The sequence below is a fragment of the Paroedura picta genome, chromosome 2 (genome assembly GCF_049243985.1).
Source record: "Paroedura picta isolate Pp20150507F chromosome 2, Ppicta_v3.0, whole genome shotgun sequence".
NCBI lineage: Eukaryota > Metazoa > Chordata > Lepidosauria > Squamata > Gekkonidae > Paroedura > Paroedura picta.
In genome coordinates, this window is record NC_135370.1 from 151,775,776 (window position 1) to 151,803,382 (window position 27,607).

Below are 27,607 nucleotides of genomic sequence, written 5' to 3' on the forward strand. Positions count from 1 at the left end.
ATACGCTGAATCAACCGTCCTTTTCCCAGATCTCCTTATTTCTTTGCTTTGGTTTTTCATTAATGAACCTACACTACTGCTGCTTTATCTCTTACTCTTCCTTGTGAGGACTTCAAAAACGGGATGACCTACTAATCAAAGCCACCACAGAAGAGCTCCCCCCACCCCGATACTTGACACTTTTGTAACTCCACCATTCAGTCAGGTGATGCACTCACTAAAACAGCCAATTTCACAATATTAAAACCCCCCTCTCTCATAAAATAAAATACATGGACTCTGTAGGTAAGATCTATCGAAATAACCTTGCTTCTGAAAACTGGTGAATATAGCAAGTGTTTGTGTCCATATGCCACATGACAAATGAGCTTTATGTTCCATATATAAACTATTTGAAGACTTATTGATTGGTAAATGCTGTGTAAATAGCTTGTGAGGTAAGATCCTTTTACATTAATACTTTTAATGTTCTGTTTGTTTTGTAATGCAGTCATCCAGACTTGTACATGTTGATATAAGCAATACATAGCCAATTTATTTTGCACGCTGTCATGAATGTTAACTCTGTTCACTTTAAGCAACTTATGGATTGAAAAAAGCTGCCCTCTGGGAATGTTTACACTAGAAGGAAGTAATAATCTTCATGCCTAAGGGCATTCACTAATCACAGTCAAGGGCTGAGAAAATCTTTCCTCCCCTAGGTCTTTTCTTTGCATAATTATGCTGACTTCCCAGAACCTTTCCATACCGATAGTCCTTAAATAAGACCAGCAATTGAGTTCTTTTTTCCTTTACGAACCACAAGCCTTACGGCTTCAAGGAGCCATAATTTTCCTTACACTGTCATTGTATTTTGCTTCACTTGAGAGATACAGGAATGATCCCTTGCTCTCACCCAAACAACATTTAATATTTTGGAATCTACCTCTGAATGAACAGGGTGGGACTCCTACCTTTCAAAGACATAGTTGAATAGGAGGAATGCCTAATAATTAATGAAGGCTTTTTCATTCTTCTTTTGAACATAAGCATTTGGAAACAAAATATCTATACTTCAACCAAAAGCCCAATTGCATTTGCCAGTTTGCTACCCACTCTTTTTGTAACTATGATGAGATCCTTCTGTCTCTTTCAAAGGCTCTTTAACTCTCTTTTGTTGATTCCTGCAGATATGTGCATTTGTGCTGGTGTATGCAGTGCTTTGCTCTGTTATTCAAAACAACCCCTTATTCTTGGCAAATATGACAAAACTGTACTTTTAGCCTCCCTGTCACAGTCCCATGATGACTGCTGTTAATGCATGCTCACAGAATGCCCATCAGTATGATGGGCAGTTTATGAACACTCAAAAGACTTATTATAACCCCTCCCTTCTGCAGCATCCTTATCAGTTAGGTCCAAGCCACTCATTGTCAGAAATGTTGTCCTCAATGCAGTGTCAACTCTAAGGGTGGTGCTTTATTTTTGACCATGTAAGTGAATGGCTGTCATTCATTTCTGTAGGGGGGAAAATGAAGGGACAACATTAAGATAACACTGTTTTCCCCCCTCTTTTCAGTTAGTGCAGCCACAAATACCCATGTTTATTTTCATTTTTGTTTGTTTGGCTGATCTAGATGTAGATGCAGTTGCATTAACATTGTGGACTTTGTCGTGCCAAAAATCCATTTGGATAATGCTCAGCAGTGTCATCCTCTGCTTATGATGCTACCCGATAAAATTCTGTGCCACAAAGCAATTTTGCACAGTACCTCTACATCTCATTTGTTAATGAGACCTATTTTTTGTGTGTTCATTTTACACCCTGGCTAGATTCCCAATAGTAGTAGAACACTAAATTATCAACGAGAAACTGCCAATCACTTACTGACTTCATCCAAAATTCGATTGGACTTTTGAGGCATGATTTCTTTTTTTTTCTGTTATACATTGTTTGTGTATTTAGACAGTCTGCTTTTGACTTTGTACCAGTTTTCTGAGATTCACAGGCTAGTCATTTGACCAATTTCTTTTGTAGCCTTTTAATGAGATTGGCTCATTTGAACTACTTTCTAGTTCTTTGGCATTGATGATAATAATACAGACAAGCTATGAACCAGAATTACTGGCTCAGTTATTTCATGTTTCGGTTCTAAAAGTGCCACCTAGCCTAGTGACTTATTACTTCTTAGTGTGTACATTTCCCCCCAAGCTACTTCCATGCAGTTTTCTGAGTGTGAAGATTTTTAAAGATTTGTTACTTGAAAACAACAGTTTAGCTATCTCTTTGACCGTTTATGCACTGGGAACTTCACTGCCCCACCCCCCTGTCAGGAGCACAGAACGGGGGTGGATGAGGTGCACCAGGCCAAATGCTCCCCCATGTGGGAGCAAGAAGAGGTGGGGCAACCTGCCACAACTAAAACTCCAGCCTGCAGCCCAGCATGAAACCTCCAGTGCATAAACGGTCTTTGACATGTTCTTTGGGGAATGTTGGCATAGAGGTATTGCTGGACCTCTGTGTAATATCTCTCTGGCCTGTGAATATCCATCTTGCATTTAGGGGAGCTAATGTCTCTATCAAACCACTGCAAAACTTCCTGCTTCTAATACATTCTTCCCTCTTTTATATCTTTAAATACTTCTCTGCATTAAATACTGGTCTCTCAGAGACCCTGACTGGAAATCATGGGGACATTTGTTTGGGTGAAGTAGGGGCCACGACAGCCCAATCACCTCATTGTCTATACTTGGTGAATTAACTTTCTCTCCCCCCTCCATGTACATACATACATACATACATACATACATTTAAAAAAGACTATTCATATCGCTTCTCTTTCCTGTTATTGGAAGCAGCAAGTTTCATGGTACCAAAATCACCTGAACTTCCAGCATTTAACATCCTGCCCCCACCCCCAACATACAGGTCTAAACACAGAAATATCTCTCAATCTTCCTTTGGTTATTATACATATGTAACCATTGTTGTGATCCTCAGTTTTCTTCATGGGTGTAGAGTGACCGCTTAAATAGGCAGTGAATCAGAAAGCTTTGTGCTACATCATGGCTCAAAACCAAATACAGAAAGAGACACACATACTTCATTAGTTGGAGATGCTGGTGTCCCTGCCTAAAGACTTGACTACCACCTGTGAAAGGTAGCTTTGAGGTTTGAGGCATAGTTTGCAGGTAGAGTCCAGGACTGAACACAGAGTTAGAAACAGAAGAGTAATGTACTTCCTTTGGCTCCCAATTTGATTTGGGAAATACATCAACCTCCACTTTCGAGATGACCAGCCTGCAGCAAAATGAATGGATCAATATAGATTGCATAAAATGGTGGATAGGATCAGCTATCACTGGTAGAGCCTGCTATGAGCTTGGTATGAGTTTGCCATGCCATACACTTTTCATGTAATGATCTTCCATCTAACATCACATAGTTTAGTAGTTGGAATGGGACAGCTTTAAGAATAGCACACAATGTATCAAATCCAGGGATGCAGATCTCTTATTGTCCTTATTTGATATACCCAGCTCTTGTCTTCTGATGGATGGTCAGCCAGATGTTCCTTCAAGCATATTGCTCCAGTGTCAGTGGAGATATTGGTCCAGGGCAATGACAGAATGGCTCAAACCAAGCTGCCTTAAACTAATGTCAATGTAAAGTTCATTCTGTTACTTTTAACTAGTAATATTTACTAGTTAATATAAAATGTTTTTGTGGCATAATAAGATTACTGCTATATTTCACCAGTACTTTCAGAAGAGGGCTGATAATAGGGTTTCTCTTTTTCTCTTTGGAATACAACACATTTTGCCAGGGAGAGCAGAATTCAAAAAGGGAGACCCATTTCAGTTCTTGCCATTAACATTGCATTTTTTTTTTTACCCTGCTCTACCTGTCCTATAACAAATTGGGGGGGGCAGCAATAATACTTCTGATCAGCCTTGTAAAAAGATGAGAGGCTTTACTAAGTGTCACTTTATACATTTACTTATACTGCAGTTACCGTCCTTTATGCATCATTTCCTCATGGTTCTTTCTGACACAGTTGAATATTTATTTATTTGTATTCTGATTTTCTAGAAAGCCCCCTACTTTACTCCCCCTACTTCTGTTGCCAATCATGCATCCTCCCTACTTCTTTTTTGAAGAATAAAAAGGTAAAGGTAAAGGCATCCCCTGTGCAAGCACCGAGTCATGTCTGACCCTTGGGATGACGTCCTCCAGCGTTTTCATGGCAGACTCAATACGGGGTGGTCTGCCAGTGCCTTCCCCAGTCATTACCGTTTACCCCCCAGCAAGCTGGGTACTCATTTTACCGACCTCGGAAGGATGGAAGGCTGAGTCAACCTTGAGCCGGCTGCTGGGATTGAACTCCCAGCCTCATGGGCAGAGCTTTCAGACTGCATGTCTACTGCCTTACCACTTTGCACCACAAGAGGCTCTTTTTTGAAGAATACAATGTCCCATATTCTACTTCAGGTCAGAAACATTTATTTAATTGATTTTTATCCAGGTTATCCAGAGCAGCATACATGCCATCTATTTTATCATAATTATGACAGGGACTAAGAAACAGTGAGTTGTCCACGGTCACTCAGTCATTAGAACCTTCATCTCTCTGTGCCTAGTGCAGAATTCTGTCCTCTATACCAGGGGTAGTCAACCTGTGGTCCTCCAGATGTTCATGGACTACAATTCCCATGAGCCCCTGCCAGCATTTGCTGGCAGGGGTTCATGGGAATTGTAGTCCATGAACATCTGGAGGACCACAAGTTGACTACCCCTGCTGTATACCATCCTATCTCCTAGCATTTTCTAGGCCCTTGACTAATTTAAGGGTTGTTTCACTGTCAAGATAAACCTGTCATTATTGTCCTGTAGATCATCCTGGTAGGTAAAAAAAAAAAAGTACTCCTACACAAATCACTCCAGAAAGAGTACCATGAAGGAAAAGTAAAGGTTGACAGGTACCTGCATAACATTTAAAAACATATGTAAAAAGAGCTATTAAAAATGTGTAAATGAACACCTCCACAGCATGCAGTGAATGTCTAAAGTGACTCTAACTTTCACCCTTGACGGGGAAAGGAAATAAATCAGCATATTGAGAGCATTGTCTTGCAGTCACACTTCCCCCAAGTGACTGAACACCTTTACAATGCTCAATTACTCTACAGCTTTGTAGAAGTCCATTTTGCAAGTAGTCAGACTGACCCCAGTTCAGTGAGTTCCATGCATAGTTGATTTTCTTTTGCTCTGGTGTTAACTCTGGGTAAAAACGTTTTGCAATTCTCAAACCACTACAAAAGTCTGTAGAACTTGTTTCCCAGAGGCAACAGTAGACTGAGTCTTTATACCATGAACAGTAATGCTCCATTCATACTAACATCCAGCACTTTCACACAGCTATCACCAGTCCACAGTTTAAGAGAATCACAGGTTCTGTAAAGGCCCAAAGACCCTAATGCATGTTGCCTCATGTTGGAAACCCCCATGAAGGCTGCAGGTTGAGCCTAAATGTAAAATCCTTCTGGGAATCATTTCCAACATCAGGGCAGGCCTAGCAGTTTATTCCTTTGCAATATCATTCTTAATGAACTTTCCTGTATTTCTGAAACAACAATTGGTCATTGCTCGAACAGCTAATCCAGGCATATACAACTTCTGTGGGCTACGTGATCATATTATTATACAAGTGGCCCCAAGCTAAGCAGAGAAGCTGCTACAAGAGATGAAAGTGTCCTTCTAAACAACTATGCAGCTGTATTAACTACTGATATATGAAACTTGAGGTAATTAAAAGACCAAAGCAATTTTTAAAATTATCATTATCCTGAAGGGGACACCTCTTGCTCCATAAATTGAAAGTATCCTTGACAGAGGCCTGGGTTGTGCAAGCCTATCAGGGAGCAATGGCGGCCTCCCCACTCCTCCCTTCCTTCCAAAATACCTGATGCAAGCAGTCACCAGGCCTTCTGCTATTAGGCAAGCTTCTCCCCACCCTTCTGAGTATCACAGGTGAGCTTCGCATTGTCTCTGTTAGTCCAATCTCTCTTGTTCTGTATGTCTTTCCTGAGAGTCACCAGTCCATCTGCTTTAAAGAAATCTGGAAATTGGGGGACGGGAAGGAGAACCGCAGGGAATCGTCAATCAACAGCCTGCACCCAAGAGATATATTCGGTTGGTTAGAGCAAATGAGCAGCACCTGAGGGACTGGGATCACGGAAAGGAGAGAGAAATGGGTTGGGCTGGGATATTGTTGGGATTGCTTATGGTGGTTCATATTTGTGTGGGGGTGGAGTAGGGTGGTTGGGGAATAAGCACATTGATGGGCTTTTTGGAAAGTAAGTATTGTTTATATTCTCTGACCTTTCAAGCCAGTACGATGGGCAATGGGGAGTGCTGTTAACATACCTTAAGGTGGGATGGGCTAGAACCTGTGTAAAGAGAACGGGAAGGCGTAGGTAGCCCCCTTCCTCCTAACAAGCTATATGGCATGGTTTCCCAGACAGTCCTGCTCATATTGTCCTCTTTCTCGCTCTGTGTGTGTTGGGCGCCCCACGCCTTTTTTTGAAAGACTAACACTAGACCATTCATGCAATGTGTCATTTTTACTAACCGACTAATGTACTAACACCCTAACGACTCATCTTTGCTTTTAGTTATTTTAATTAACAATCGTTCTGTTCACAATTTTTTAATTTCCTTTCTTCCCCCTTTTCCGCAAAGCACTCAGGCATTGGACACGCTATGGTAAACAAACTACATTGTCTGGTAGATATCATTCTTATTGTCTCTTTTTTTGGGTTTGCCGTGTGTTACCTGCCTTTACCTCTCCATTCCCTACCACCCTGTTCTCCCCTCCCCTTTATACTTATCTCTCCCCTTTTGTTTTGTTTTTTCCTTTTGATTTTGCTGTAAACACCTCTCTTCCTCTTTATTTTATTTGTTTATTTATTTTTGGAAAAACCATTTTCTTTAAGAAAAAACAAGAAGCAAACAAACACAACAGTTCTGGAAATGGGGTCTGCATCTCTTTCCTTGGCTTCTTCAGTTTCTGTCTTTTAAAACTCTTTTTGCTGTTCGGTAGATGGCTACTTTTATTCTCTTCTCTCTTTCTCTCTCTCTCTCTTTTGTTTTTCTTCCTTCTCTTTCTCCCTCTGTTGCTTTGGATTCTCTGAAGGCTTTTAAGTCAACAACCATGTCAGGGCCTGTCGTTTGTCGTGGTGAGGCTGGCCTTTTCCTCTCATCCTTTTGTTGTGGCAATGGCTGTTGTAGGCAACACTGGCCAGAGTTCCTCTTCTTCCCAACTTCATTCTTTCCTCTTCCTCCTGTCAACTTCTCATATACATTCTCTCTTTGTCTCTCCTCTTTCTTTCTTTCTTTGACCTTCCACTTGCCATGGCTGAAAGGAGCTCAGGCAGTTGTTTGTTTCAGTACACATTTTGCATGGCATGCCTACATCCGATTAAGCCCCACCTACTCTTCCACTTTGCCCCGCCCCACCATACTATGACTCAATCTCTCTTCCTTCATATCACCTTCAAGTCACTGATTACCTTTTAACCAAATGCCCATCAATTTCAACACCTTAATTCCCCATCCCCCTTCTGTCTCCCTTCACCTTCCATGTGTTATGGGATTTGGAATCTTTTGGACCTTTTTTTTTTAAGTTCTGTTACTGTTTGGATACATTTTTTTTAGTTTAGTTTTTTTTGTTTCTGTTTTTCATTTTTAATGACTGCATGCAAGTGTGAAAGTCCACCTCCCTCTCTTTCTCTGTCTTTCAGAATCTTTCATTCTTCCCTTCCAACTATCACAGGCATGGGCGTGAAAATATGGTGTGTGTGTGTGCACGCTTGCCATTTTGTTATTTCTCTTTCAAACTCTCACACTTGCTGGTGTGTGGTTGATTTTATTTATTTTCTCTGATTATTAATAGCATTTTTTGGTTAACACAGATTTTTTTAAATTTCACTTCCTCTTTTTTCTTTTTAAGTTGCGGTGGCGGGTGGCGGGTGCGTGTCTCTGTAGGTACATCGCATGCTCATCCATAATGTATTGAAAGTGAGATCCCTTCCTTCCCTCCCTTCCCTGAATGCATGACCGTCAGTGTGCCGTGCGCAAAAAAAAGAAGCAAAATCAAATATATCAACTTCGTCTTCATTAGTGTCTTTACTAACGATCATAACTAACAATAATCACTACAAATAATGATTAATTAATCATAAAATCCACTCAGATAAGTTCTCTTTCTCTCTTCTAAGAACAGTTCCATTTTCTGGCCTGATTAAATGCAAAGGCATTCTGGAAATAAGCCAAGCAGACACCTGAGGAACTGAGCTCCAGGGGCAAAAAACCACAAAAAACAGACCAGTAAATGGAATTGGGCTGTGCTAAACAAAACCAACCTGCACAAAACTTATCCCAAAAGTTACATCAAAAAGTAGGGGAGATAATGTGCTCTTATGAGAACTGTAAGGTCATTGCTGGGAATTTTGTTTTTTCTTTTCTTTTTTGTTTTGTCCATTGTGTCCTTCAAACAGGTGACAATCTCTGTGGATGGAATCCTCACCACCACTGGCTACACCCAAGAGGACTACACCATGTTAGGCTCTGATGACTTCTTCTACGTGGGTGGGAGCCCCAGTACAGCTGATTTACCTGGTTCTCCTATCAGCAACAACTTCATGGGCTGCCTCAAAGAGGTAACATTTTCAAACCCACAGCATTCATTTATTTGACAATGGCCAAATATTGTGGGTGTTGCTCCTGAATGTTGGGCGGAGAAGTTGAAACTCATGCCTCAAAGAGTCTCTAGATGGCCTTGACTGTATCTGAAAACATGTAATCATTACCTCACATCATGTTGTCAAACCTCTGTCAATTGAATGATTGACTGATTTAGCAGCAGTTAGTGTTCAAATATGGGTATATGATAAAGACAATCATCACTTAGTCTTCACTCACATCCTGAGAATGGGACAGGGGATAGTGAAGAGAAATGAGGAAACGGAAGTGAAGCGAAAATTCATCATAGCCTCAATATATGTTAGGGAAAGAATGAAGAAAAAAAGCAGTCAGGGTGGAAGCCTATTGAAACTTTGTTTCCAACTTGTGCTGACTTTTGAGGAAAGGAAAGATTACCAACTGAACCTCAGACTATTTTCTAAGAGAGGAAGTATAGAATATAGCAGACAGATATAAGACCAGTGATAGCCCGTGGGAAGATACAGGACAGCATTAAAGGAATGTTGAAACAAAATTACAATAGGTACAATGGTGAAAATACTGAATATTTATAATTCATCTTTCTTCTATCATGGAACTCAAGCTGGTTGCCTAGAGATATTCCCTTCTAGCCACTGTCCAGATATATGCCTACTTTCTCAACATTGGGATGTCAGGAGTCCTCCCACTGTGTAGAGCCAACATAGTATAGTAGTTAAGAGTAGCAGACCCTGATTTGTAGAACTGTATTTGATTCCACACTTCTTCATATGAAGCCTGCTGGGTGACCTTGGACTACTCACAATTCTTTCAGGGGTCTCTCAGCCCGATCTGTCTCATAAGGTGAGAAAGGAAGGGAAGGAGATTGTAAACAAGGGTTGTGTGCTTTGGCCGCTGAAGCAGCCGTTCATGCCCAAAGTGGCCAGTGCCACGGCGTGGTTGGGAAGGATGGCACCGGCGTGCCAGTTGGCGCATGCACACAGGTACAGAGCTCTGAGAACAACTATGCTCCATCCTCTACATCAGTGGTCCCCAACCTTTTTATTGCCGGGGACCGGTCAATGATTGACAATTTTACTGAGGCCCGGGGGAGGTAGTCTTTTGCTGAGGAATGTCACCGCCGCCTGAGCCCCTGCTCTGCTTGGTTTCCTGCTGGTGTCCCTGACTTCCCACCACCCACTGGGGGTTGCTGCCAGCAGCAGCTGCACAGTGCCATGCCAAGGGGGAGCCCCAGCCATGGCGGCCACCGGAGAGCACCAAAGGTGAGCCGGAGGCAGAGTAGCAGGGTAGCCCCCGAGGGGGCAGCCTGGGAGGAGGACGAGGGGGAGCCGCGGTCCGGTACCGATTGATCCACGGACCGTACATGGCAGCCTTTTAAATACTTGAATATGTTTATCAGATCCCCTCTTAGTTGTCTCCTCTCCAGGCTAAAAAGACCAAGCTCCTTCAACCTTTCCTCATACGTCTTGGTCTCCAACCCGCTCACCATCTTTGTTGCCCTTCTCTGGACACGTTCCCTCTTCAACTGGGATGCTCAAAACTGAACACAGTCCTCCAAATGAGGCCAAACCAAAGCAGAGCAAAGAGCAAACCTCCCATGATCTGGACAGGATACTCTGTTTGATACAGCCCAAAATTCCACTTGCCTTTTTAGCCACCGAGTCACACTGCTGACTCATGTTCAATGTATGGTCTACTAAGACTCCTCTTTTTAAAAAAAGAAAATATGACAGTAGCAAGTAGAACATTACAGTGTCCAAATTTGGAGAGCAGCAGTTAATTGAAGTTAGAAAAGGAATTACACAAAGTTAAACAGGAGAAATAAAATATATGGATGGGAATGCATGAACAAAACTTCTGAGAGGGCAGAAGTCTCAGTTTTGTAAGTGGTGCCTACAATGAAGAAAACAAATAGCAATTTAGACAACTAATAAAATAAGATCTGTGAAATACAAATGTATACTAAATGTAGAAAATATATTAAATAGTATTTTCATACCTTCCTCCTCCCGCTCCTCAAAATAGGTGGCAACACATGAGGCAGAGCAAAACTTATTACAAGGAGGGACAGACAGACAGACAGACAGATAAAGAGAGAGTCACAAGCTCTCACCTGCCCAGTGGTCTAAAACTAGAAAGGAGCTGTATTGTTGAGACAGTAGAGAGAGCATGGTGCAAAAAAAAAAAAAGATACTTGGAATGACATGGAGCCCATGAAATCCTTGTCTTCTTTTCTGATTATTAGCCTATTTCAACAGGATGGTTTTTGCATCCAATCTCTGAACAGATGATTAACGGTTTAATCTCTAATAACTTTACATTTTATGGAACCCTGCTAGGACACTGCATCTGGTGAGCCAAGCTATTTAAAGCTGTGTTAATTCTGTTAATTGCTCTACGTTTATTTGGATTGCTGGCACCTGCGGGCTTTGGGATAATGTTTGGGGTTTATAGTCTCACGGCTCCTTGCCGAGGAAAATGCACAGGGCCATTTTCCTTGGCTACAACTGATAACCTTGGCAGAAGGTGCTTGTTCTCAAGAAAGCTCCCTCTTCCACCACAGCTGAAAGCAGTGATTTGCCACTCAAAGCTCTGGAATGTAGCTTGGCTGAAGTAGAGATGAAGCAAACTGCCCTCCTGTTTTACATCCGTTTGCTATCCTAAAATGGCAACCACTCTGTCATGGAATGAAGCCAGAGAGTTTGAAAGGCTGGTCAGTTCCCTCCCATTAAATCATGCTTTCTAGCTGGTTGCCAACACTCCATGCAAAATGACTGGCTGCTTTCACAACACAGATGTGTGGAGGGGTGATTTCTTTTTTGAACTTGGAAATGAAAATCGGGCGTTCTGAAGCAACAATTTAAAAGAAGTCCATCAGAGTTCCAGTGACGTGAAACCAAAAGACTGTGAGCGATGGAACCTAAGCTGAAAGACTGGGAGTATGGAATACAGAAACCACATTATACACACACACAGCTGCCTTATAGGTAGACTATATATAGACCATCATAGATAGACCGTTGGTCTATCCAGGTTGATATTGATTACTCTGATTGGCAGCCACTCTCCCAGGTCTTGAGCAAAGATTGTTCATTGCTTCTACCTGCTTCTTTTAACTGAAGATGCCAGGGACTGAACCTGGAGCCTTCTGCATGGAAAGCAGATGCTCTGCCATTGAGCTATGCCCAACTTCCAGTTGGAACAGCACAGCATCTGCACAGGGGAAACAGCTCTGTCTTTGCTCCTTGTCACCACCAACTGCACTAGTATGGCTCCCTTCTACACACATTTACCCACATGTAACAACAGTGTCTTGGTCACAGTGGGATCAGGCTTTGAGCATTTGTAGCCAAACCACTCCTATTCAGGTAAATGCATATAAGAGCAGCTGGATGCACTGTTCCTGTGCATTAGTGGTCAGCAGGTCCATTGCTCTCAATCCCACTTAACACGTTGTCCTCTGTACAAATAAATCACATTTACAGTTTTTGTTGTTGTGAACCCTATGTAGAAAAAATGTGGCCTGTCTCCATGTCTACAGTGGGGGGTGTGTTCTAATTTGCCCAGTAAGTTCCCGGTTTAATGAGCTGTCTTGATCTTTTATATTTACCTTCAAGGCTTCTTCTGAATCTTTATCCTATAAGGAGCCATGTTGTAAAACAGCACATCTGTTGTGGGGAAGGAGTTAAACAAACCTGTTCCTAAATATGCACAATCCTGTTTTAAAGGGGGAAAAAACAAAAAACAATGCAACCAGTATCTGAACATAACCTTCTGCTCACGAGTCTTCTGCTCCAGAAGAAGCGGTTTCTCAGTGGAACAGGCTTCCTCGGGAGGTGGTGGGTTCTCCATCTTTGGAAATTTTTAAACAGAGGCTGGGTGGCCATCTGACTGAGAGGCTGATTCTATGAAGGTTCAAGGGGGTGGCAGTTTACAGTGGATGAGCAATAGGGTTGTGAGTGTCCTGCACAGTGCAGGGGGTTGGACTAGATGACCCATGAGGTCCCTTCCAACTCTATGATTCTATGAGTCTCAAACAAGGAAGGCTAAACCTGATGATATGATTCTGGCATTTCTTTCCCTGGAGCTTCCAGCCATAGAAGAGGTTGTAAAAAGTGATCATTGCTGCCTGAGGCACTCCCATTCAGAGCTTGGGTCCGAGGCATCCTCAGAAACAGGGAGTTGTTTCTTAACAGCCTCGAATCAGTGGACTGGTGCTGCTGAGTACCAGGGGTGGGTGGGATATCTGATGGCAGTCTGACCCACTGGGACATACTTCAGAAAATCATAGATATTAGAGGCAGCCACACCTGCCAGGCCTCCCTGTCCTTCCCTTTTTTTTCCCGATCACTTCATTGTTCTGTCCACCATATTAATGGGCAATGTTGCTTTAAATCGGCCTTTTCCAACTCTTTTACTACTGAGAAAACCCAGAAGTGGCACGATTGAGCAGAATATGGTTGGGAAACATAGCTGTGTACATGTCCACCAGGGGTCTTTCCCCTTCCCACCCCTTCCAGGCCCATCATTGGCCATTCAGGAGGGCGGGGGCAGGTCGACATGATCATATATAGTCAAATCAGCCAACGAATGTGTAACAAATTTTAAAACTATATAAAATTAATTAATTCCAACCCATTTGGGAAACCCTTCTAGGGCTATCAAGATATACCCCAGGGTTTCGCAAAACCCGGGTTGAGAAAGCCTGCTTTAAAAGAGTCATTCAGCCCACAGCTTGGCTTGCCAGTTTTTCTATTCCTTCCTTTTATGCCCAATAGCTTTTTAAGGACAAATACCAATTCTTCACCTGCTTTTAATCTATATTTCTCTTGCATATTGTTTGACTAGTATGGCACCATGAGGACAGAATAATGCAGCACTTCAGCACTTTGTATCACAAGTTTGCTTAAGCCTTCTTTTTGGTAGGTGTGGCTGTTGATAGAATATGAATAAAACTTCCTTTTTTTGATAGCAACATTTTTAAAAAGCTTTAAATATGACAGAAGGCCGTTATAACACCCTATATTGCAGCCCTGTAAAACATCCCACCCACCCACTAATCCAAATGCTGTCCACTAGAGACATATGGCATCACACCAGGATCCTGAGATGTCGCCTGTATTCTGCCTGCCTGAGAGATTGCAGAACCAGAAGAGGCGATAAAACACCTGGCCAGTCAGAACAGGCAGCTGGACTGCATTTGACTTAAGTTTGTCAGGTCTGGTTAGTTATTGGTTATAATTAATCTAAACATTCCCTTCGTTCTCTTCCTCCTATCCCCTTTGATACTAACTGTAGCATCAAAGAGGGAGGGAAACAAACAGGGGAGTGATAATAAATACAGGAATGTATATATTTATGACTGTCTGTCCATTTTCCTTTTTTAATAGATCGCTTTCTCACAACCTACAAGGGACAGCATTTTTATATTTGTCCCAGGGTTTTCCAAATTTGAAATAGGAGACAGTTGCCCAGGAGTGTTCTGCACACTCCCAGCATTAACAGTTCTGTTGCCTTAGACAGATTTCTGTTTGCTTGCATTGGTTTCCAGTTTTACAAACCTATCCTCACTGAGAGCCACTGTGGTTTAGTGCAGTGGTCCCCAACCCCCGGTCCGGAGACCGGTACTGGTTCGTGGATCAGTCGGTACTGGGTCGCGGCTCCTCCTCATCCTCCTTCCCAGCTGCTGCCCTGGGGGCTGCCCTGCCACTCTGACGCTGGCTCACCTTTGGTGCTCTCCAGCGGCCTCCATGGCTGGGGCTCCCCCTCGCTGTAGCACTGCGCAGCTGCTACTGGCAGCCCCCCCCCCCCAGCGGGTGGCGGGAAGTCAGGGACGTCGGCGAGAAAGCAAGCTCAGGCGGTGGCGGTGACATTCTTCGGCAAAAGACTACTCCCCCCCCCCGGGCCTCAGTAAAACTGTCAAGTGTTGACCAGTCCCCGGTGATAAAAAGGTTGGGGACCACTGGTTTAGTGGATAGCGTGGCAGACTTTGATCCTGGGTGAGCCATCTTCAAATCCCTTCAGTGGAATTTCTCTGGATGACTTGGACCAGTCACAAATTCTCAGCCTGGTCTCTCTTACAGAGTTGTTATTGCGGGTAAATGGAGGAGGGGTGAGGAATATTCTTAGTGGCTTTGAGTCCCAACTGGACAGCAAAGTGGGAATAAATAAGTAAGTAAATAACTGCAAATGGATGCATTGTCTTGGATATCAGGAATCTTTGCTATTGTTTGAAGATGTACCAAAGAATTCTAGGACACAAACAAAATCAAACAAACCTACAGATCCCCCTCCACTATACCCCAACTCCTTTTTAGAATATAAAAGCCAACATTTAATCACATCCCCCTGCAATAATCATTGAAACAATTTAGCCCCTTGAAAAGTAGAGAGCCAAAGAAATATATAAAGGAAGTTTATTTGGTTTATGTGAAGCACTAGATAGAGCGCATATACACCAGTCTACCACTCTTAAGTAATAATACCTAGTGGCAGGAGAATAAACAACCCCTGTGAGCAAAGTAACATTTAAAGATCATTTTATACTTGGAGAACCATCTACATTGATATCACTTTTCTTTTTATTTTATAGCATTTTTATTACGCCATTTTGCCCTCACAAAGACCATGAATGCAGCTAACATTTTGGAACCATTAAAACCATCCCCATCAAAAACAACAGGGCTAAAATATGTACCAAGAAATAAAAACAGCAATTCAAACATTAGTTAGGAAGGAGGGATCACTGTGGGAATGCCAAGTCTTTGTCTTGATGGAAGATGGTAACAGATGGGGGAGATAAATCACCTTAAGGGAGAGTTCCAGAGCTTTGTTGCCATGACTGAGAAGGCTCCCTCCCAGGTTGCCACTTGATTTCAGAAGGTGGGGCACCCAAAACAGGGCCTCTGAAGAGGGCCATAGTGGTCAGGTAGGTTCATATGGGAGGAGATCACCCTTCAGGTATGTTGGTTCCAAACCATATAGAACTTTGAAGGTCAAGAACCAGCTTATTGCATTGTGCCTGGAAACAAATTGGAAGCCAGTGTAGGTGGACCAAGACTAGAGTGATATGGTTCCTGTGACGTACTCCATTCAACATCTTGGCTGCAGTATTATGTTTCCAAATACTTTTGAAGGGCAGCCCCGCAAAGAGTGCACTATAGTAATCTAATCTACAGTATTTGCTGGCATATAAGACTACTTTTCCCCCCTGAAAAACTTGCCTCCAAGTGGGAGGGTCGTCCTATACGCCGGGTGCACCTCAGTTGGGATAGACATAGTTGCCCATAGTGGCCCATAGTACTGTAATGTAAAGAAACAAACTCTATATTTTGAGTGGAAATGTTGGGGGATCGTCTTATACACCCAGTCCTCTTATACGCCGGCAAATACGGTAGATGTAATCAGGGCATGTACCACTGTGGCCAGATCTTTTCTGCCCAGGACAGGCCAACACTGGTTAACCAGTCAAAGCTTATAAAAAAGCTATCTTTTGTTCACAGCTGCCACATGCTCATCCAGCAGTAGGCCTGGGTACAAGAGCATCCCCTGTTGATAGTCCTGTTCCTACAGACCTGTTCCTTCCATCCACAGTGGGTCAGATCACCTGCACACAAATTCCATTTCCATCATGTAAAGATTAAACTTCAGTGTACTAGTTTGCATCCACTTCAAAACTGCTCTCAGGCACCATTTCAAGCTTTTTACCATCCCTCTGGGATCATCCAGAAGCAAGAAAATGAGCTGAGCATCATCTACCTATTGATGGCAACATAGCACAGATCTCTAATGATCTCACCAGTAATTTCATGCAGATATTAAAGAGCATAGGGGACAAGACTGAACCTTGTGGGACCCTATAGGACAGAGTCAGGCCTCAGGCACTAACTTTTGACCTCCTGGCTGGACCAGAACCACTGCCTCTGAATCTCAGCCTAGAAGAAGAAGAGGAGAAGGAGGAGGAGGAGAGAAGAGGATTTGGTTCTCAAAGCAGCTTATGTTTACCTTCTCTTTCCACTTCCCACAACAGACACCCTGTGAGGAAGGTGCGGCTAAGAAAGCTTGGTCAGAATAGCTTTATCAGTGCTGTGGCGAGCTCAAGATCACCAAGCTGGCTGCATGTGGAGGAGCGGGGCATAAAACCCAGCTCACCAAATTAGAAGTCTGCACTCCTAACCACTATGCCAAGCTGCTGGTACAGAAAGATGCCATGACTGATGGTACTGAAGTGTCCAGGGCAATCAACAGAGTCTCAATCCCTCTGTTCCGCTCATGTTGCAGGTCACCCACCAGGCAACCAATGCTATTTCAATCCCATGACCAGGTCTAAACCCAGACTGGAAAGGATCGAAACAATCAGCCTCAGCCAGGAAAGCTTGAGGTTTTCCAGCCACCCAGCCCCCATTCAGTCTTCTTGCTCATGAATGGAACTTTTGAGACTGGTCAAGAGACTGGTCAATATATATTTATCTGTGGTTAGAGATATATGCACCTTTGTTGGCAGATTTCACCTTCAGAAGAACTCAAGTGTGTTTCTGCCTGTACTGAAGCCATTTTTGCACAAGGAACTACTTCTCTGAGTTAAAGTATAATTTAATGGTGCATTCTATAAAAAGTGGAGAATGACAAATGAGTACAACAGCAACTGTATAGACTGCAGGTACAGTTAAATAGAAGACACTGCAATGCAAAGCTTACACACATTTTTGGGCACCCTCCCCCCCTCTAATTGCCTCCTTTCATATGCATAAATGCAAAAGACCAAAATCTGACAGAACAATTAGTGCTCAGTACAGACAAAGCCACTGAAATGGAATTCTGTGTGGGCTAGACATAGTCTTCATGGGCTTTCTGCTCAATGTCACCTTTCCCAGCTTGGTTTTCTGAGAGTGAACTTTTTCAGGATGGGGCTTGGGGCTGGTCAATGATAGAAACAGCTATTTAAAAAACCAGTGCCTGCATCACAGCAGGGATTCTCCAAAGTTTCACAGGCCCACTCTTTTGATGTGAGAGACCCCCATTTTGTTTCGGCTTCACCCCGGTGCCGATCAAACCATAAGCCTGTATTTTTGTGCCAATCTCTTGTGCCAATTTTTTTCGTTGCGTTTATGCAGTTTTAATATGATTCATGCAGCATTTGCATCGAAGTAATTTATAAATGGTGTCGATGTAGACTAGTGTCAGTGCAAATTTAAGCAGTTGAATTATGGTTCTGTTTTCTATATTTACTCCGTTCCTTAGACCCTTTTTCTCCCCAATGGGACTCAGAGCAGTTTAGAAAAAATATCCAATTTAAATAAACAACACTTGAAGTAGAAGAAAAAAGTACATTCAATAAACAAGGGAAAAAAACGAGAAACACAAGGCCTTTCTTTGAGCAGGTTCTGAGTTCTGTGAAGTGCCTTGCATGGTCAACATAGGTTGCTGGGCCCAAAGGTTTATGCTGCTGGGCATGCCCAGGCTTTCATACCTGCAGTGAGGAAGGAGACTGGAGGTCAGGCATATGTTGTGCAGCCGGGGATTGACCCCAAAGGGCTTAATTCTGTTTAGGATTGCAGTGCCAGCCTCTCTCTCCCCCCTCCAGGGAAAAGTAACCCAGAGGCAGGGCGAGGGGGAGAGAAAGGGAAATGATTAATTAAGCATAAAGAAAAAGAAGCTGCTGAAGAAAAAAACAACAACAGAGGCTGGGGAGATTTAAAGGGACAGCAAGAGGCTTTAATTACTGCTTTTCACTTTGGCTGTGTAGAATGCTTAATCATTTATTTTATTTTTCATAATTGTTGCCTCATAATTATGTGATTAGAATAACTGGCAAAAATTTGCTGGTCATACGAACAAGGGAATCAGTTCTAACTTTTAAATTTAGAGGTACAAAAACATGGCAAAAGACCAAATTACTGCCCATTAACAGCTACAAATAAATATACAATCTGACATATAATCCATAAAGGAGTCTGTTTAACTAAAAAACAGCAGATAATAGAAGAGAACTACTGATACCCTTAGTTTCCTGACCTTCCTCTATCCTGTTTTAACCGTACCAACAGCTGCATTTGCAGTCTTTCTGGTCAACACTCCATCTCTGCCCCCCCCCCCCCCAAGATTGCACTTAGTGGTTTGTTTTTGGCCAGGGAAATTCATATTTTATAGTACTGCAGCTATTCATTTGAGATATGCTACCTGACCAATGTACTTTTACCCTTCCCTTTACATAGGAGAGCCCACTATGACAAGTGTGAGGTGGTCTAAGCCACAGGTTCTCAGACGTCTATCTCTTACTACCAGTCATTCTTTCAAAGAACTTGGGTCTTGCTGTGTTAGAAACAAAAAGCCCACTTTTCCTGGAAGGACATTTGTATATTTGCAGACATTCAGTTATCACTGCTAGGATGCCAAAAGGTCACTGCAGCTTGGTGTAGTGGTTAGAAGTGCGGACTTCTAATCTGTCGAGCCAGGGCCTATTCTGCACACAATACATAATGCACTTTCAATGCACTTTAGAAGTAGATTTTCCAGTTCTGCACAGGAAAATCCAGCTGCCAAGGCACATTGAAAGTGCATTATCCTATGTGTACGGAATGGGTCCAGGTTTGATTCCCCATTGGTCTTCCACATGCAGCCAGCTGGGTGACCTTGGGCTCGCAATAGCACTGATAAAGCTGTTCTGAACGAGTGGTAATATCAGGGCTCTCTCATCTACTCATAAGATGTCTGTTGTGGGGAGAGGTAAGCCACTTTGAGAATCCGGGTAGAGAAAAGCAGGATATAAAAACCAACTCTTCTTCCTCTTCTTCTAATCTGTGGCAGGTAGAGTTGACAGAAGACAGTTAGTCACAATTATAGGTGGACTTGGGGATGGAATAAGAATAAATTCTTATTAAATGTTAGGAAAACCTTGTATCCCACCTAGACTAATTATGTGTCCCTTTTGGTGATATATGCACAGCTGGTTAAGAATCACTGGCCTAATCAACATAAGCAGTCCTCTCAAATAACGTGTGGAGAAATTGCCCTGCTCCAGTGCCAGATTATTTCTCCAAATTGCGGACTGTCAGCTCACATTAATTATTGGTTCCATATATAAAAGGAACAGAATTTCAAATTATTTTCATCTCCACAAACGGCAGCATTTTACTTCACATAGGCAGCTGGCTAGTAGCTGCTCTTGGCATGTGATCACCAGTTGACATTGGTGAAAACGATTGCTTCTTAATCTTTCAGTTCAGGAGACCATAAAATCTACATAGTGATTTGCATCAGCCCTGGCAAAAAAAGTAATGCTAGGAATGTTTAATTTGTGTGAAAGACTGACCCCATTCAGAGCTTATCCTCTGTTCAAAGATCCATCCCCCACTACAAATTGTTCCTCTGGCTTTAGAAAAGTAAGCTGGGAATGGGGGAATGGTACCGGAAGGAATAGGCATGTGTGCTCACTTACACATTTTTCCAAGTGTCCTGTCACAATTGTCTTGTAAAGGCCCTCTTAACATTGATGGGGAATCTACAGGAACTCGGGTTGTTAGGTCCCAAATGGCCACTGACAGGGGATGCGGAAGTAAGGTTGCCAGCTCCAAGTTGGAAAACTCATTGAGATTTGGAGATGGAACTTGGAGATAACCAGGACCTCAACAGGGTACAATGCTGTAGAGTCCACCCTCTAAAGTAGTGGTCCCCAACCTTTTAATCACCGGGGACCGGTCAACGCTTGATCATTTTACTGAGGCCCAGGGGGGTAGTCTTTTGACGAGGGACGTTGCTGCCACCTGAGCCCCTGCTCCACATGCTTTCCACTGGCACCCCTGACTTCCTACCACCTGCTGGGGGGCACTGCCAGCAGCAGCTGTGCAGTGCCATGCCGAGTTGGAGCCCCAGCCATGGCGGCCGCCAGAGAGCACCAAAAGTGAGCCAGTGGCAGAGTGGCAGGGCAGCCCCCGAGGCAGCAGCCAGGGAAGAGGACAAGGAGGAGCTGCGGCCCGGTACTGACTGATCCACGAGCCGGTCCCGGTCTCCAGACCGGGGGCTGAGGACCACTGATCTAAAGGGAGCAAGTTTGGTGTAGTGGTTAGGAGTGCGGACTTCTAATCTGGCAAGCCAGTTTTGATTCCCTGCTCCCTCAAATGCAGCAAGCTGGGTGACCTTGGGCTTGCCACAGCACTGATAAGGCTATTCTGACTGAGCAGTAATATTAGGGCTCTCTCAGTCTCACCCACCTCACAGGGTGTCTGTTGTGGGGAGAGGAAAGCGAAGGCAATTGTAAGCTGCTTTGTGACTCCTTTGGGTAGCGAAAAATGGCATATAAGAACTCTTCTTCTTCTAAAGCTTCTTTTCACCCTGGGCATTGCTCTCTGTAGTCTGGAGATGACCTGTAATTCTGGGGGATCTCAAAGTCTCACCTGGAGGCTGGCATCCCTCTCACAAAATGTGATCAGTTTCAAGTTGACCACATGAGTTTTCACCTTGTCCTTTACTGCTGTTCTGAAAAAAGGCTCTGATGTTTCATATTCAGGATCACATACTTCAGATGTTCTCGGGTGAAAACACTTTCCCAGCTTGACCTAGTTATAGAAGAAGAAGAAGAAGAAGAAGAAGAGTTGGTTATAATGTTTAAAGGGCAACATTTTGTAGGTATTTCATGGCAGCTTTATGGATTAAGACCATCATTAGCCATTGGAATTAAGGTTTTAATTTTTAGTATGGAGGATTGAAATGTAAAGGAGTTCATTTGTAGCACAACCTCTCAACATGCTGTTTGGTTATGCTGTAGCCTTAAATGATGCACAAGTTTTCAAGCCCGTGCTTTCACATGACACCAATCCTTGCATATTCCTCAATTTCATGCATGTATAAGATTATTTGCACTCATAATCAAATGTATGAGGATTTAGTGTTCATGGAAAGACGAATTTCAGTAGTATAAATTAGGGTTGGGCACTTCAGTGTCTGAAGTGGCCGTTCCCGCCCGAAGCAGCCAGCACTGTGACATGAAGGGGGAGGGGTGGGCGGGAACAGCCGCTTCAGACGCCAAAGGGCCCAACCCTAGTTACAGATGCAGGTTATAATATGACCCAGAAATGTTAGCGAGGGACAGAAAATCTGCTGAGTATCCTTTATATCCATTGGTGATGAATGAGCCAAGCCCCTGTGATGTGTCAGCCCCATGTTCTTGTGCCAACCAAGAAGGTGATTTACAAGTAATCCTAAATTGGACCCCATTTTGCATGTTACAGTGAATACATGTGCATCCTGCCTGCACAGGCAACACACTTTCCCTTTACAAATGAAACTGGAGTCCAGTACTTGGATAAATGTGACAGCAGCACATGCATTCACAACAGCATGAGAGTAACTCTCCATGCTCATACAGAGTAGTAGTAGTAGTAGTAGTAGTAGTAGTAGTAGTAGTAGTAATTTTATGCTGCTGCTCCTAGGCCAGCTAGCCCATGGTGGCTTATATCAATCATAAAACGATTTTAAAAATCAGCATAAATATTAAAAGACCCTTCTCATATTCTATTTATTTCTTGGCAGAGAGGCACTGCTATTTATTTATTTATTATTTATTTATTTATTTTCAAAATTTTAGACCGCCACTCCAGGAACAATAAAATCCCATGAAACAGTAAAATATCCCAGTAAAAACCCAAGACGATGGTAAAAATATAATAATAGGATAACCCATTAGACTGTTTCAAGCCCCACATGCAAGAGTCACACATCTTCCAGAGTGCAGCTACAAGGAATGTCCTGGGGGCTCTTCCAAGCCTGCATAGGGAGGGAGCAGTTCTTCCTAGCCTGGCCTCAATCAAATGCTTGGTGGAAGATCTCCATCTTACAGGCCCTGTGGAACATTGAAAGCTCTGTCAGGGCCCTTGGCTCTTCCAGGAAGTCATTCCACCAGGTTGGGGCCAGGATCAAAAAGGCCCTGGCCTTGGTTGAGGCTAGGTGCACCTCCTGGGGACAACCAGCAAATTCCTACCTGCAGAGCAAAGAGCCCTGTGAGGGGCATAAGGAAACAAACAGTCCCTCAGATAGGCGGGGCCCAGTCTGCCAATGGCCTTAAAGGTAAGCAGCAAAACCTCAAACCTGATCCGGAAGCCAATCGGCAAACAATGCAACTGTCTCAGCATAGGCTGGACATGGGCCCTCCAAGATAACGGCGTGAGGATCCTAGCAGCTGCATTTTGCACCAGCTGTAATTTCCAGGTCGGAGACAAGGCCTACGTAGAGTGACTTACAGAACTCTAGTCTGGAAGTGACTGTTGCTTGGATCACCGTGGCCAGGTGGTCTGAGGACAGGTAGCTGAGCTTGGCGTAGATGGAATAATGCCACTTGGGCTACTTTCGTGATCTGAGCCTCCATAGATAGGGAGGCATCAAAGATCACCCCCAAATTCTGAGACTTCGGGGAGGGTGATGTAATAAATAAATGAATTAATTAATTAATTCTTGGCTGCAGTTACAGCTACAAGCTACATCCCATCCAGGCAGGGGAGACACTTCCTGGTCCTGACCCCTTCTACCCAGCCAGAGGACCTCCATCTTAGAGGGACTGAGTTTCAGGCAACTCTTCCTAAGCCATCCAGACACTGCTTCCAAACAATGGGTGAATGTTTCCCGGGGGCGGGGGGGGGGAGGGTAGTCCGGCTGGCCATACATCAGGAGATACGGCTGGGTGTCATCCACATACTGATGACAACCCAGTCCAAAACTCCGGACCAGCTATGGCAGAGGGCTCATATAGTTAAAAAGCATGGAGGAGAGTATTGCCCCCTGTGGTACCCCACAAGGGAGCACATAAGGGGCAGACAACTCATCCCCCACAGCAACCCTCTGTGTATGGTTCTTGAGCAACATATTTAAGCATATGTTTCAAAAGCACCCATCAGAGGGTAGAGTATTAGGCCAAGAAATTTAATGTAATGCAGCTAGCTACCTGAAGCAACTTTTGAATTGTTATTTATATTAAAATGCTAACTAAACATGACCACAGGTAAGAGTGAGATCACTTGACCTAGTGATACAATACAATGCGATAACATTTATTGTATGTAGCCAAAGGCCATTACAAAGCACAATTAAAACAATATGGTACAAATACGAATAAAACAATATTTCTCAAATATTGCGTACATAAAATTGTAAACATGAGCTACTGAGTTATAATAAGAGGGGGGAAAATGGTGTATCAAGGTGTAAAAATGCTTTGACTCGAATCTTTCTGGCAGCCAGAGCAAAACGTGCCACCCTATATAAGATATAGGGGTTGGCATCTGATAACAGATAGGTGACCTTGTCAAAATCAGAAATAGGGTAAGAGTTCGGTAATAACTTGGCAAGGAATTTGCCCCTGGGTTCAGAGTACAGGGGACAAGCCAAAACATAGTAGGGCAGGTCCACAGATGGATTTCCACATATACACAGGCATTGGGATGTGGGTATTTGGAGATATCGCCCAGAGAGCATGGCTGATGGCATCATTTCATACCACAAAGATGTTAGGGCCATTCTAAGACTACGTGTTGTTATGTTTACTAAATATGATGCTCTAGAGTGGTCTTTTTTAAACTTTGTGACCTAGTGAGTTTTTATATCCCCATGTGACTGAGAAATGGTATCCAAAATGCTGTGTGCTCCACCCTTAAGGTTCCCATTCACTTCCCTTTCAGAAGGAAGACTGCTGAGTGAAGGGAAAATTCTGCCCCATCCCACTCCTGTGATTAGGAGGAACCACAGAGAGATACAATGACTGCATTCACTCTGTGCACACCTTTTCTTTCGTTCTTACTCTACTCCTCTTACCTTTACCTGCTTCAGTTCTAGTGGACATCTGGTTGTTTGTTTTTTAAACTCATTTTATATAAACGAATGCCTTTTCAGAGTAAAATTACTTTGTAAAGTATAATCAAGTATACGAGTGCACACCAACCAACGCAAATGGCCATCTTAAGATTTCTCCCCCCTTTCCCATGGTAGAAAGAATGGGCAAGTAGTTCTGTTCTGGGAGTGGGAGGCGATAAATCCAATTAATCACTCAATCAATTCTTGTTTTAATGCTTGTAATTTAATTTGTTTACCTTAAATCTCTGCTTTGTACTATAACTTTATATGTTTTTATCTTTACTGTAATCTGCCTTGAGTCTTATGAGATCGGGCAGAAAATAAATGTAGCAGCAGCAGTAATAAGACTACATAACTTCTACATATCTTGACTTTATTGTCTGAACAGGAAGCTACAGTTACACCCTTCCAACTCCCTTGGAGGCAATATGCTTAGAAGGGGTTAACTGTTGAGGCTGGCACTATTGGTCCTGCAAATGCATGTAAAGAACAGGATGGAAAGACAACAGACCATAACCTAGAAACACAAAAAGCAGAACATTAAAGAGAAGCAAGCCCAATGTAAGGCATAGCAACAGACTGTATGTGGATACGAATGGCCTTTAGGTTCATGGGGGTTGTTCATTGTTTGTTACAGTTTATGTATTATTCAGAATTCTTTCCTGTTTTGTTTTGAAGCATTGCTACCTGCTTTGAACCTTCAAGATGAGGTGGGTTAAAAATTCAAGCAGACACGTTTTAGGAAGAGAATGAATGCACCAAATTGTGTGCACAGCATTGCACTAATACTGTTCAGTCAGACTGAAACGAGGCTAGTTCACAACTTGATAGGATAGGCAGGCATGGGCTGAATGTAAAAAAAGCACTAATATAGATAGAACAAGCATAATAAACATGTTCACAGTTGTATGAGCATGGACGTGAGCACAACCACGTGCATGTGACTAGTACTTGTATGTTTTCTTTTCACATTTGCATGCATTGTTAAAAGGCAAACATATAGCACAGTGATACGTACTCTTGACCTGTACACAGTAACTCACTCTGATAAGCATGTCTGTGCTTATATATAGCTGTATTGGCATTTGATTGACACGTGTACCTGTTGATTGTTATGGTTTTTTGGGCTGTGTGGCTGTGGTACAGTAGTTTGACTGTGGCTGACATCTTCAGGAAGCCACGGCAAGAAGGGGATTAGTTTGGCATGGAGAAGTTCCCATCTTTCTGTATCCTACCGCAGTTACTGGTGAAACATCAGGGACTAAAACTACCAGATTATGGCCACACAGCTGGAAAACCCACAACAACCACTTGACTCCAGCCATGAGAGCCTTTGACAATCCATGTACATCCGTCTTACATTGAGTTCAGTCACTGGGCCTCCATGCCCTGTACTGTCTGCTTTAGTTGGCAGCAGTTCTCCAAGTTGTCTCAAGCATGGATCAGTCCCTTCCCCACTCCCCAGGGCCCTCTTCGATGGTGATGCAGGGAATCAAACTTGGATGGTTATCCATGTAAAACACGTGTGGCAGCACTAGTGGAAGAAGAAGAGTTGGTTCTTATATGCCGCTTTCCCCTACCCGAAGGAGGCTCAAAGCGGCTTACAGTTGCCTTCCCATTCCTCTCCCCACAACAGACACCCTGTGCGGTGGGTGAGGCTGAGAGAGCGCTGATATCACTGCTCAGTCAGAACAGTTTTATCAGTGCCGTGGCGAGCCCAAGGTCACCCAGCTAGCTGCATGTGGAGGAGCGCAGAATCGAACCTGGCATGCCAGATTAGAAGTTTGCACTCCTAACCACTACACCAAACTGGCTCACTAAATGGTGATCATATGAAACTGCCTTCTGCTGAGTCAGACCACTAGTCTATCAAGGTCAATATTGAGCAGCAGCTCTCCAAGGACTCAGGTAAAGGTTGTTCATATCACCTGTGACCTGATCCTTTTTGATGGGCATGCTACAGATTGAATGGGCCTCACTTGGAGTACTGTGTTCAGTTTTGGGCACCCCAATAGAAGAGGGATGTTGACAAACTGGAATGTGTCCAGAGGAGGGCAAGAAAGATGGTGAGCGGTTTGGAGACCAAGAAGAAGAAGAAGAGTTGGTTCTTATATGCCGCTTTTCCCTATCCGAAGGAGGCTCAAAGCGGCTTACAGTCGCCTTCCCGTTCCTCTCCCCACAACAGACACCCTGTGGGGTGGGTGAGGCTGAGAGAGCCCTGATATCACTGCTCGGTCAGAACAGCTTTATCAGTGCTGTGGCAAGCCCAAGGTCACCCAGCTGGCTGCATGTGGGGGAGCAGAGAATCGAACCCGGCATGCCAGATTAGAAGTCCGCACTCCTAACCACTACACCAATCTGGCTCTCTTGCAAACTCTTGTTAACAGAAACACTTAATTTTTTTAGGCAGGCAAAAAAAGTAGGCAAGAAAACGATGATATGGGTAAAAGTGGGATTGGAGGCTATTTTCTTGTGATTGTGTGTATGCATGCACTTTTTTTGTATTGTCGTCTCAGTTTTATCTTGTTGTAACTTGCTGTGGGGCTCCCCTAGGTATTTTGATTGGATACATAAGACATAAATACTGGAAATAAGACATAAATAAGTTGTAGATCTTCTGATGAGGATGAAAATTCTGTTCTTGCGGAAACTGAAATGCAAGGAAAACATGGCAGTGGCCACTTGCCCACCTGACCCAGCAGGGCTCTTCTTATGAGGAGAATATGAGACTGTGTCATAAGTGGGAGCTTCAGGCCTGTGTCGTTATTTATATATGTGTGTGGCCTGCCTTACCCTGAATGCCCCGGAAGGGTTGCAGACATGCACTGCAAAAGACAAAAGACCTGTCTTCTCAGTGTCTGATACCGGCCCCCCAATGAAAAACCCCCTTTCCCCTGTGAGTTCCCAATCAGGATTCCGTAGAAGAGCTCATTTTCCTTCACTATCCTCAAAATCGCACAGCAGCATCTTGGGCAGGAAAGGCAACTGTATTATTCCCCATAAGGAAGCTGAGCTCATGCTCTGTGCGCACAGATTCCAGAGCAGACC

The 27,607-nt window shown here is 43.4% G+C and overlaps 1 protein-coding gene across 33 annotated transcripts in view; it reads left to right on the forward strand.

Moving 5' to 3' along the window:
* Nucleotides 1–27,607, forward strand: part of NRXN3 (neurexin 3) — a 1,515,064-nt gene that overhangs the window by 421,744 nt on the left and 1,065,713 nt on the right. For 26 of the 33 annotated variants that reach the window (XR_013228547.1, XR_013228548.1, XR_013228549.1 and 23 more), the window contains exons 6-7: nucleotides 6,722–6,745; nucleotides 8,539–8,700. Coding sequence is in view for 29 of the 33 variants with exons in the window: in XM_077323384.1 (XP_077179499.1) it covers nucleotides 6,722–6,745; nucleotides 8,539–8,700 (186 nt within the window). In the remaining 4 variants the exon portion in view is untranslated. The remainder of the gene's footprint in view (nucleotides 1–6,721; nucleotides 6,746–8,538; nucleotides 8,701–27,607) is intronic. The other 7 variants (XM_077323381.1, XM_077323380.1, XM_077323370.1 and 4 more) reach the window with 1 other exon arrangement.